This window comes from Erinaceus europaeus, chromosome 14 (genome assembly GCF_950295315.1).
Source record: "Erinaceus europaeus chromosome 14, mEriEur2.1, whole genome shotgun sequence".
Taxonomy (NCBI): domain Eukaryota; kingdom Metazoa; phylum Chordata; class Mammalia; order Eulipotyphla; family Erinaceidae; genus Erinaceus; species Erinaceus europaeus.
Window position 1 is genome coordinate 38,968,364 of NC_080175.1, and position 13,227 is coordinate 38,981,590.

The 13,227-nt window shown below is 41.1% G+C and overlaps 1 protein-coding gene across 1 annotated transcript in view; it reads right to left on the reverse strand.

The window, feature by feature from the left end:
- The window catches only part of ABCA13 (ATP binding cassette subfamily A member 13), a 594,731-nt gene that overhangs the window by 23,066 nt on the left and 558,438 nt on the right, over nucleotides 1-13,227 (reverse strand). The window contains 2 exon segments of the mRNA XM_007524553.2: nucleotides 8,590-8,682; nucleotides 12,162-12,265. Coding sequence (XP_007524615.1) covers nucleotides 8,590-8,682; nucleotides 12,162-12,265 — 197 coding nt within the window.

Sequence of the window (13,227 nt, forward strand, 5' to 3'; positions counted from 1 at the left end):
TGCCTGATAGTTGATAGGTGTGTTCCTTTGTCTAAGATACCAGGAGGTCTCCATATTACTGTAAGGCTTCAGGCATTCCTTTTAGTCACACCTCCCTCCCCCTTAAGGCAGAAATATAAAAAGTGTCAAGAGTTAAAATTAGTTGTCCACAAGCCTTGAATTTATGAAAAACACATATCTATAAATCTGACCTCTGACTCCTTCCCTGGAGGAGTTTGTGCATATTAGAGGGACCTGAACATTTCTTGAGGCATCAGAGAATTTAATGACATTCAGACAAAGACTATTATAAACAAGGTTTAACACACTCTTGATGTCTCCCACACCTTGAAAATAATGTGCACTTTGACAATTGCTTCTGAATTGTGTTTACCTAAAAGTATCTTTGATCTTCCTGTTCCTTTTGATATGATGTGATTTTATCAATAAATAATCTACCTAAAGTTCTGATGACTGCCGTACCTGATATTCTGGTGCTGTCCCTCTAGACTCTGCTAGTTAACTCTATATTGACTGAAGTTATTTTCTCTCACCCCTGAGATGCTTATGATCTCATTGTCCTGGGTTCTAGCTTAGGTTCTGTACCCAAGTATAAGCCATACAAGATCTTTGTCACACAGGTATAATTCTTATTCTTCAGTGACAAGTTATGTTCCATCGCTGGGGAGCCAGAGACAACCCGAACTGCCCCTGCGGCTCCAGACAAATTATGACCCACATAGTCAACGACTGCCACCTCTCCAGATTCAAAGGAGGTCTCGAAACTTTACATCAGGCTCAACCTGACGCTGTTGACTGGCTACAGAAGAAGGGCAAACGCTAGAAGAAGAAGTGACAAGTGACTGCACACCATTCCTACTGCCTCCTTAGTTCTTCTTCCACTGTCAAAAATAATTTAACATCAGACCCCATATATCAAACATGGGGCTAAAAACCAAAACATATAAAGCGCTCAAATAACAACAACAACAAAACCCAACAACCCTATTAAAAATGGGGAAAGAATGCAGACTTTCACCAAAAAGGGTATCCAAAAAGACACACAGAAAAATGGTGAGTCACTGATTATCAGATAAATAGAGTCAATAATAAAACACCACTTTACACCTATGAAAATATTATATATTGGAAAGGACAGAAACATAAGTTTTGTGGGGGGAAGAGGAATACATCTACACTGCTGGTTGAAATGCATATTGGTCCAACTCCTATGGAAAATAGCCTAGAGAGAGACTTCAGAACATTAGAAATGGACCTATCCTATAACTGTCTCTCATTCTAGCTGAAAAAAGCAGTTCAGCAGAGTGAAGCCTAGTAATGACCCACATAAATACATAAGTAAAGTGTTCTCAGAGTGTGAAGAATAACACTAAAGTGCTGGGGAAACTGTATAATGGTTCTGCAAAAGACTAAAGGTTCTGAGGTTACAGGTTCATGCCACAAGAAGTAAGCCAGAAAGAACAGCGCTGTAGTCTCTCTCTCTCTTCCTCTATGTATCTTTCTCATTAAAAATAAATAAACAAACAAATTACTATATATATATATACATATATATATATATATATATATATATATATATATATAGAGAGAGAGAGAGAGAGAGAGAGAGAATAACCACAAAAAATAAGCAAGTAAAAAGTTGCCAGAAACCCAAAATGATTTTAATCCATATCCCAAGTGACGGAGAAGTGATAGGAGGAAGAGAATAAGAGATTTCTGAAATCTAGATCTAATAGGACCTGGAAAAAGAGGAGGAAAAAAGGAGGGACATTGAAATGTAGTAATGGGGTTATGTGTGACTTAAAGGGGAAGAGAGGACTGGACCTAGGAGAAAAAGGGGGCAATTATGTACAAATGTAGACAGTTGTAGAGATGACAGCCAACCCATGTCTGCAACCCTAGGAGAACTGCAGTGGCTTGTAATTCAAAACTCTGGTGGTGGGAACAGTGTGGAATTATACACCTATTGACATGTAATTGTATATATCAATATGAAATCACTAAAAAAAAAAGTTGCCAAAGTGAATTATCTTCTACAGAGGACCAAGAAGGGGACTTGGGACCTTGACTTTCTGTGCACAGTGGGGAAGTTTGACTCTCCTAGGCAGTCAGCATGAGGAACCCATGCTACTGACATCACTGTGTGAATCATGGAAAGAGGTCAGTTAGCTCTGTCTTTTATTTCTTGTATTTTCTGGTGTCCTGCTGAACTGAAGGAAGATCCTCCCAGGAATACTTACTCCTAAACACAGGAAAAAGATCAAATCAGATGTGCCTTCACAGGTAAATCAGCCATAAGGATGAAGGTGCTTAATGCAGAGGCTTGAGGCTCAGGTCAGAGTAGGTAAGGGGGCTTAGTGTCCTGGGAGGAACTCAGATGTGTTTATGGGATTTTGGTTGCCCAAAGGGCCCAAATAAGGGGGCTGGGCAGTAGTGCACTGGTTTAAGCACACATAATAAAAAGCACAAGGACCCTCACATAAGGATTTTGGTTTGAGCCTCAGCTCCCCACCTGCATAGGTGTCTGGGTGTCTATCTTTATCTCCCATACTCTATTCTTTCTTACCCTCTTGATTTCCCTCTGTCCTTCCCAATAAAATGAAAGAAAACAAAAAGGCCTCCAGGAGCAGTGGGTTTGTAGTGCTGGCACCAAACCCCATCAATAACCCTGGAAGCAAAAAAAATTAGACAAGTGCATGTAAGATGAAACCTCAGGCAAGCCATGGTCAAGCGCTGAATTAGGGACAAATGACCACCACCCCCCCCCCAAAGGGGAAGCACAGTGAGACAGCACCACAGCATAGACCAGAAGGAGATAGATGGGCCTAGACCCTGGCTTGCTGCCCAGATTCAAGGATGGTGGATGGTGTTCTGAATCAATGTTTCAGGGCAATGATGCCAGACTATGGAATCAGAGCACAGGAGATGGGATTCTTTGGCTTGGGTAGAGTTTCACTATGTTCTCCTTCCATTTTCTCCCCTTTGATAGATCACTCCCCGGGTTCCACCCACAATCTTTCTTTCTCTTTCTATTTCTGTGGCTATTATTTTCTCTTCCACCCTGATGATGGCATTGTGAGCCATGAGCTGATGTGGCAGGTGTGGCCTTGGTGCTTGCGGAGGCTCTGGGTTGCAGCTGGGGCTGCATTTGCTGGAATTAGACTGAAGTGTGTGGGCTTCTAATTGCCAGCAAGGTCAAGATCAGCACTGACAGAGAGCCACTACCTGTAGCCCAGTCCTCACTCTTTGTTGGTGTTTTCCTCCTCTGGTTCTCCCTGTGGACTCTCACTGCTCCTGCTTCTACCAGGGACAGGAGGTTCCTGCCAGCCTTCCCAGCTTTCCTCTTGGCTCTCAGGGTCTTGCTTCTATGGAATTTCTGCAGATCTTGGCTTCAGGTCCCCTCTTTTGTTAGAGGTCAGGTCCTAAGCCAAGCCAGAATCCTGCCCTTCCCCCACATTCTGCATCTCCCCTGGGAAATCCTTAAACACATCTCCCCAGGGAAATCCTAACCCAAACTGATAGGTCTGGGAGGGCCTGACTTTTGAAGATACCTGAGGCTAAAAATACTCAGCCATAAGAATATGGAACCAGACAAAACCAGCTCATCTCTGGAATAGGTGCTGGAGGCTAGTAGTTTCACAAAACCACAGACTCACCAAACTCAAGGAAAAATCCCCACTGAACTCTTACCTAATTTCCTTGTTCTCTCCTATAAGAATCTCCCTCCTCTGACCCTGGGAGCAACTTCACCACCCCCCACTCTCTTGGGACCTGGAACCTGGCCCCAGAGCCCCTGAATAAAGCCCTTCTTGATAATATCCGTGGTCTTTTTCTATCAAGTCCCTTTCGCCATGGACCAGACCTTACACAAACCCCAGACAATGTCTCCCCAACCTCTGCTTGCTTTGCTTTGCTTTGCTTTGCTTTGCTTTGCTTTGCTTCTCTTTTCTATCTTCTGCCATTTCCAGAGATGATTTTTCAAACTGAGAGGCAGAGGGAGAAAGATATCACAGGACCTCCTCGAGTACTGTGGGGCTAAAACTGGGGTGCTGTGCAGGACACAGCATATGCACTAGCCCCGTGAACTATCTTGCCAGCCCATAAGCCAAGGCTTTTGATATCCTCTCCCCCAAATCCTCTGTCATAAGACCTTTCTCTTCTCACTCTTAGCCCACTTGTTTCACATTCCTTCCATTCTGAATGACAAGGTCATAGCTGACTCCTATCTCCCTCATGTCTCCTCAGCTGCTTCCTTTACTGTTGCTCTCAGCACAGTATCCTTTACATGCACTGCTTGTTAACATGTACTTACTGGAACTTAGACCATGATTTCTTTATTTCTCACCAAAATGATTGCAGAAGCCTCTTCCATAGCCCAGCTCCATCCAGGCCCTCCTGTTTGTTTCTCCAAGCCCTTTTACTCTGAGAACACACAGTCAGCACAGTAGGGAGCATGGCCCTGGTGCATGAGTAAGGCCAGTTCTTTGTGCTTTCACAACATCCCACATCTACGCTCAACCAGACCTGCCAATATACGTGGATATCTTTGCCCACCCTGTCCAACGCTTGACGTCTCGTCACACAATCTGGCCCCTACGCCTACACTGAACTTCTCTGTTCCAGTCTCTTGGAAACAGAGTTGGCAGTCAGCTGAGGTAAAAAACAAACACCTCATCACAGACCCCTGCAAGTGTCAACCCGGCTTTGACCTAGCACGTTATGATTGGGCCCTCCTCAGTCGCTATCGAACAGGCCATGGACGGTGCGCCGCTATGTTCCATCACTGGGGAGCCAGAGATGACCCGAACTGCCCCTGCGGCTACAGACAGACTATGACCCACATAGTCAACGACTGCCACCTCTCCAGATTCAAAGGAGGTCTCGAAACTTTACATCAGGCTCAACCTGATGCTGTTGACTGGCTACGGAAGAAGGGCAAACGCTAGAAGAAGAAGAACAGCATCCTCACAAAGACTGCCCTGCAATCCAGGAGACTGAGACATTCCAGACAGGCTGTGCTACAAGTTCACAAGTGAAGCCAGTCCAGTCATAGACAGCTACAGGCAGCAAGGACCCATCAGGGTCTTAGCACACAATACAGAGGCCTCCACAAAAACGGGTACAGATCAAAATCTAGAGTTATCAGGCCACACCACCCATTAGACCCTTAAGAGAAACTCTTTGGCCTTTGTAAGACAACAGACAAAGTCTGAGTAACAGTGTTTGAAGTCAAACAACATGGCTCCCATTATTCTAAGGCCCCTGAATAAGAGCTCAGGAGAGAGAGAGAGAGAGGGAGGAGAGAGACTTTTCACTCAACTTTGACATATGTGGATCTGGGTATGGGACCGAAGGCTCAGGATGCAAGTTCTGTGCTTTATATCTAAGTTATCTCCATGACCCGCATGATAATTAAACGTTCATATATTTTTTTTTGTCTCCAGAGTCTAAGTGCTGGGTCTAGGAATTCACTGCTCCTGGTGACCATTTTCTCCTTTATTTATTTAGATTGGGTGGCGCAGAGATTAATTGAAAGAAGACGGGGAAATAGAAAGGGAGAGAGAAAGACAGATGCCTACAGACCTGCTTCACTGCTTGTGAAGCACCCTCTCAACAGGTGTGGAGTCGGGGGCTTGAACCCAGATCCTTGTACTTACTACTATGTGAACTTAACCGATTGTGCCACCGTTTGCCCCTCCCCTTTATATTTTCTCATGTAAATACTGTGGGGACATATACAGTCAGTTTATATGTCACAGAAAAAATATGAACTTTATAAGATTTATAAATACAAAATTCCAATGTTTCAGCAAACAACTCACAGCCATGTCTTGCTTCTTATGGCCTTCTGTTTATATTTACCAACAAGCTATGCTCAGTTATATTTCACTAGATCACAACTCAACCTCAGAGACCTATAAGATTGTTGGACATGGAGTCCAGATCAAGTAAAGTTAGTCCTTCCTAGTAGATTCCTCCTGTGGGCTGACTCTTTCACCTAACTTTACAAATCTCCTGAAAGGCAAGTGCTAAATTCAGACATAAATCACCCAGCAATCAGGCAAGGGCTATTAGCCTTTATGCTAGCATTAATAAAGGTTAGGGAGTGTAAAATACTTTTTTTTCTTTTGATGATGCTTTATTAGAAGTGAGCAGTGTGCACTGAGAGCAGTTTTCAAGAGATTCACCTGACAATGTTTGGCCCTAAGCACATAGGGACAAAGAAGGTTATATCCCAGAAAAGTCCAACTCTATTGAATCCCTCTAAAATGAACTTTCACTTCTAAAGTTATGGGTCCCTTGGAACATACCTAAAATAGACTTCCTAGCTTCTTCCCACACAAAGACCACTAATTCCATCTGCTCTATAGAAATATAGTGGTTTTGGGTTCCTGTTTATTAAACAATTTGTCCTGCTTTATATCTTACTATCTTTTAGCCACCAAGTTGCAGATGCTACTATGAATCCATTCTGATTTCCCTGAGCAGATGATCTCATCAATGTGTGCCGGAACCTCACCCCCCACTACGGAAAGATAAAACCAGGCTGAGGGTATGGATCAAACTTCCAATGTCCATGTCTAGCAGAGAAGCAATTACAGAAGCCAAAACTCCCACCTTCTGAACTTTGGTCCATATCCCCAGAGGGATAAAGAATAGGGAACCTTCCAGTAGAGGGGATGGGACAGGAAACTCTGGTTGTGGGAACTGTATGGAGTTGTACCCCTATTATCCTACTATGTTGTTAAATCATTATTAAATCACTATTAAAAATAAAAATAAGTAAATTATTAATCTTTAAAAATTAAAAGAAATGCTCATTCCCCCAAAGTGACTTGATCCAGTCATTTTAAAGCTACATTCTCCAAAATTAAAAAAAAAATCCACTGTCAAGTAGAAAGGACTACGCAATAAATTTCAACTAGGCTTCATGAAATAGCTCACTTGAACAGTGCACTGCTTGAATCCTGTGCTTGCCCTGGGTTTGAATCCAACCCATATTGCACTAAAGAAAGTTTGGCTGCTGTGGACTCTTCTATTTTCTATCTTTTTTGTCTCTATCAAATAAATAAATAAATAAAAACAATTCAACTTGATAATTCTATATCAAAACATTTAATCAGTGGAAATGAATCTAGCTATATCAACATCAATTAATAAATTACTTCCTATAAAGATAGATTAAACAAAAAGTAAAAGGGATTTACAACTTACAAAGCAGTATAGGCAACACAGAACAAAGTAAAAACTTCTACTTGGACGTAATTCATAGTAATGTAGAAAACAATCATGAAGGCCCTCAAAGCAAATGGCAAGACAGTTATATGAAAATAATGAATTAGAAATAAATCTAAGAAATTATTCATGATAGGAAAATTTTATTTTCTTCAATTTACCTAAAAATTAACCACATTAACCCTTTTACATTAATTGAGATCATTTTTAAAATTATAGTGTTCAGTAAAGGAATACAAGCGTTACTAATTCACTTATGATGAGACATAGGCAGGCACAACCTTTCTAAGATGTGTTCTATATCACTAATTTGTAATATCATTCTGTAATATCATTCATTTTTTATGCTTTGCTGAATATTAAACACAGTGTCATACATATGTGCTTACCAAGAATCAGCCTCCTCGATCCGATTTTTAATTTTTTTGAGGAGAAAGTGAGAAAGGAAGAGACAGAGAACACAGTTCTAAGTGTTCTACCATCTAGAGAGTTTCACCTGTTATGTGTTTGCTGCTTCTAACTGGTGCTGGGGGTGAAACTCAGTACCCTAAACATCCTGGATAATTACTCAGCTGCTGGACAACCTCCCAGACCCTCACCTGTTCCTTTTGACTCTGAAAAAGTTTTCTCAGCCTTGCCAGTATGAATGATAGTAAAGAATAAACCCTTCTCAGGAGATGACAGTCAAGTGTGCGAGGGGATACTGGTCTCTATGTTGGGAGTTACTGCATCTTGACTTCCTATAGTTTTTCTGTTTGTTTTTAATGAATGCCAAGCTTCGTGCATATATGTTTTCATCATTCCTAGACCAACCTTTTTTTATTCAAACAGAAACAGAAAGCAACAAACAAGAAACAAACATCTGAAATGCCAGAGTGTCCCCCTTCCCCTACCCCACTCCCCCAACCATCTGTGTATTAACCTGAGTTGCTGGGGCTTGAACCAGGGTAAGCACAAGTCCTATCCAATGAAAAAGTATTTCTTCAGTCCTAGTTATGGCATTTTACACTAGCACATACCTTCACTTCTCAGGTTGTCATTACTTACTCTTTGTTATAGTGACACAGGGCCACGCTGTCTCTGAAGACTCTGCATCTTATGTAACTGATTTACAGAAAACATTTGGGATGCATTGGATCGACCTTCTCGTGGTGCATCCCGTGAGTACCCATTCATTGGGGAAACTGACGATCCTTCCTAGCCGACTGAATCCGCATGGATCCCAGTCACTTTCAAAGCCAGCAACAAGCAGCTCCTGACAGCTTTCAACCTGACCTGTTGACTGGCTACGGAAGAAGGGCAAACACTAGAAGAAGAAGAAAACATTTAACTGGAAAGAAAATTGTGGCTTACCTGTCTTTAATGTGCTGAGGAGATCCCAGGCACCTAAAGCTGCCATCCATCATAATGGCCAGTCTTGTGCAAAGAGCCTCACATTCTTCCATGCTGAGGAAGGACAGTGAATAACAAATGAATGGACATGTTCCCAAGAAGCCAGGATTGAGAAATCAGGTGATGCCACACCACATTACTGTGTACAAGGACCTATGCTCGAGCCCCCATGCCCTACCTGTAGGGGGGAAGCTTCATGAGCAGGGAAGTAGTGCTACAGGTATCTCTTTCTCCCTCTATAACTCCTCTGTCTTTTCAATTTTTCTCACTTACTATAAAGAAAAGCCACCAGAAGCAGTGTATTCATTGAGCAGACACTGAGTTCCAGGAATAATCCCTTCCCAGTGGCAATAATAATAATAATATAAAATAAAAATAAAAGACTTAAATCAACCAGTGATGTCAACAAGTAGATGAAAATACCATTATTGCAAATTCATTCATTTTTTAAAATATGTTATTTATTTTTATTTTATTGGAAAGAGACAGAGAGATGGAGAGAGAAGGAGGAGAAAGAAAGACAGAGAGAGAGGAGAGAGACCTGCAGCACTATTTCACTAGTGATGAAGCTTCCCCCCTGCAGGTAGGAATTAGTGGCTTGAACTCAGATCCCTGCAAATGGTAATGTGTGCTTAACCAGGTGTGCCACCATCACCACTCAGCCCTAAAATTTATTCATTTTCTAAATAGGAATCTCAGGAAACCCAATATGCCATTCCAAAGTTGATAAGATTTTATTTAGATATCCATTTACACAATTAGTCAGAACATCTATAACAGTCCCCAAGGCCCAAGAAAAACACCTCTCAGCCTATCTAACTGAACCAATTTTAATTTCTCTTAATGACTGAATTGGGACTGTGTTTTTACTCCCTGTCATGATTTCACCAAGGCCTCAGGGTAAGGGATAAGGAGAGGAAGGGAGAGATGGACTTGAAGCTAAGAAGAAACTGGGAAATTTGGAGCCTTCTCAGCTGAAGGCTATAGTTTTAAATAACAGAATCTATCATAATCTGTTCTGTTCTTCATTAATAGCGAGCCATTTACATCTGTGTATTGCATGAATATGGAGAGATGTGTAGGAATAAAGGTAGATTTTTAATATGAAACTACATTAATAGGAGGGCATAAAAGAGAGATCATATCCATATGTGGTCTTTCGGAAAACTGTCTGCAGTAATTATATGTTACAGGAAATTAAAAGGAATTTTTCACAGGGCATGTGTTTATTCAATCTTAGAACCTAAAATGAATGTAGGAAGTTAACAAATTTGCTGTAATGAAAGTTGGAATAGAGCAAAAGGATCTTTTTAAGCAACACCATGTATACTATACAATTAAAGCAGATTTTTTTCCAATGAATTTATTTCAATGAGAAAAACTATTTTCTGAAGAAAAAAACAAATAAAAACAAACAACAACAACAAAAAGCAAGCACAGTGATTCTGGCTGGGAGAAAATGAATTGTGAAGTATTTCCTCCCAAAACAACAAGAAAACTGATGATGAAAATGAACAACCACCATTTCAGAATTTTGGAAATTTACTAAAGGTAAAAAAAAAAACAAAAAACAGAGAAACATACAGTGGGTGAAATACTGAACTTAGGGTAAGAGAGGGGATGATCAGTTTCTTGTTCTGTTAACATACTGGTACCAGGGTGAGGTATAGCATGAGGTATGACAGCTTCTCTGCCCCAGTGAGAGTTGTGCTCCATTGGGAACAGTAGGGAATTCTTGCATTTAACAACATTGTCAGCATATGGGAATGTTAATGCCTAGCAATCATGAAGGGCCAGTAGTATTAGCAATTACCATAGGTGGCTTAGCTAGTCTTGAGTTGCATAACTGCAACACATATACAGACTGTGAGGCTGCAAGCATGGGTAGTAGTAGAGATTAGAAGAGCCCAAGTGTACGCCCTTCTTCATAGCAGCACAATTTATAGTAGTCAAAATCTGGAAGAAACCCAGGTGTCCAACAATAGAAGAGTGGCTGAGTAAGTTGTGGTCTAGATACACAAATGGAATATTACTCAGCTATTAAGAATGAGGAATTGACCTTATTCACCTCATCTTGGATGGAGATTGAAGGAATCATGTTACGTGGGATCTGTCAGAAAGAGAAGGATGAATATGGGACCATCTCAGTCATGGACAGAAGTGGAGAAATAAGAACAGAAGGAAAACACAAAGCAGAATTTCAACTGGGTTTGGAGTATTGCACCAAAGTAAGATGGTGCAGAAGGGCCTAGACTGGAGATGAGATTATTTTGCATAAAACTGAGAAATTTTTACATGTACCAACTACTGTGTTTACTATAAACCATTAATCTCCCTAATTTAAAAAAGAGTGTGAGAGAGAGAAAAGAAAGGGCCCAACATAGAACAGCATAAAACACACTACAAACTACAGGCTATTAGCAAGTCATTGCAGAAAGCAGACGAGACCAGGAAAGAACAAAATGGAGCCAACTAGAAACGGCCATGTTGACCCTTGGCCATTGTTCTTGTTATGAGTGATACATCTCTTATCTCTGCCCCAGGAATCTTGTAACTTCTTTCTGCATTCATGTAACTGACAGGCCACACTTAATAGCTGGCAAGTGAAGTAAAATGTTCAACTTATAATAGTCCTTGATGCTTAGACCATATCTTATTTTTACCTATGCATATAGAGAAAAATAATTCCATGCTTTAAAGCCTGATTTTCATTATAGATCAGAATTATTAGCCAAAGCACTTTGCTCATGCTCCATGAATAAATTCTTATGAAAGCTAAGAATTGTATTCTTGTGTAGCCTGGGACAGTACAATATTGATTTGCAAAAGTAATTCTAGGAGAAAGGAAATGTGAGATCTAATTTAAAAACTTTGAGATTTGCATTTGTTACTTCTACCTGTAAAGATAATAGGTCACACACAGAAGAGAGTTGAAATATGACTTCAAGAAGACCTGAGTGGGTGTCTAATGGTGTAGCTCTCACCCTGAATACCGGTGATAGGATAGCAAAGGTGTGATCAGAGATAGAACCCTCCATTCCAATTTTAGTTCTGCTACCTCCTGGCTCTGTGTCCATGGTTATATGAATTAGATGTTTCAGTACTATGATCCACACAATGGGAAGTGACAATTAAAACATCAGTTTTTATTTGTTTTTTACTTGTTAAATTTATCTTATTTGATAGCACAGAGAGAGAAATTGAGAGGAATGGGGGGGGTAGAGTGTGATAGAGAGAAAGAGAGATAATGAGAGTGAGAGAGACAGAGAAAGAGAGAGAGAGAGAGAGAGACCTGCAGCCCTGCTTCACCACTTGTGAAGCTTCCCCTCTGCAGGTAGGGACCACGGGACTTGAACCTGGGTCCTTGCACATAATAACACAAGCACTTAACCAGGTATGACATCTTCCATACCCTAAAACCTCCATTTTATAGTTGCTGAAGTGAAAACAGAAGCATCTGGCTAGGATTTAGACCTGACTTGAGACTCCTCAATCTTGCTTCAGAAATGTTCAAGAGAAGGAGTGGAGCTCACCTGTGGGAGGTCAGCACTGCAGCACAGCCTCCCTGAACCTCCCTCATGATTGTTTTCCACAAGTACCGCTTAGAGCAGGGATCCATCCCAGAACTGGGCTCATCCTGAAGGGAAATGAACACGGCGATCAATATTGAGAGAATCGCAGGCTTTCACAGGAGGACAGGCCCTGACTGATAAGTTTCTGCTGACTCTGGCAGAACTCTTCCCACTGCTATGCACCTCACTTCAAAAGGGAGTTTGACCTTTATCTCAGCCCTGTTCTCCTTGGAAACCTAGTTAGGGTGATTAGTCTTGATGCTTCTTCATACATCTCAACACAATTTCAGAATAACAGAATCCAGGAAGACACAGGGCAGTATAAACACAGCACACACACACACACACACACACACACACACACAAGGTGCATTTACTTAACAGCATCAAGTGAAGTGAAATTTCTTGGAACATAAAGCTTTCTTCAATCAACATCAGAACACTTATTTGAGCTACTTTTGAGAATAATGTTTCTGGACTTCATGGAGTATTTCTGTGCATATTTTTTGTAGCCAGGAGCAGTAAACACATTTTTCTAAAGAACTTAGGGTCATCAGCTTCTCCAGAGAAAGAAACAGAAGGGAAGTAGGCAAATAAATGGTTCTGAAAAGGAAAACAAACACCTTGGCTTTTCTGATAGATGTGTATAGTGATAAAAATGTCTCAATGCCCATGTTCAGTAGGGAAGCAATTACAAAAGCCAGACTTTCCAACTTCTGCATCCTATAATGACCCTGGGTCCATATTCCCAGAGGGATAAAGAATAGGAAAGCTATCAGGGGAGGGGATGGGATACAGAGTTCTGATGGTAGGAATTGTGTGAAGTTGTACCCCTCTTATCCTATGGTTTTGTCAACATTTCCTTTTTATAAATAATTTAAAAAGAGTTCAAAGAAAAAAAATGGCTCAGTGAGAGTGTGATTGTGCATTGCAGGAGAGCTGGCTATGTACTGAATAATTCTACATTTTGCTGATATCACTGGTGTCAGTCAGCTGTGAGAGTCTCTTAACTTTTCTCTGGGGAGAA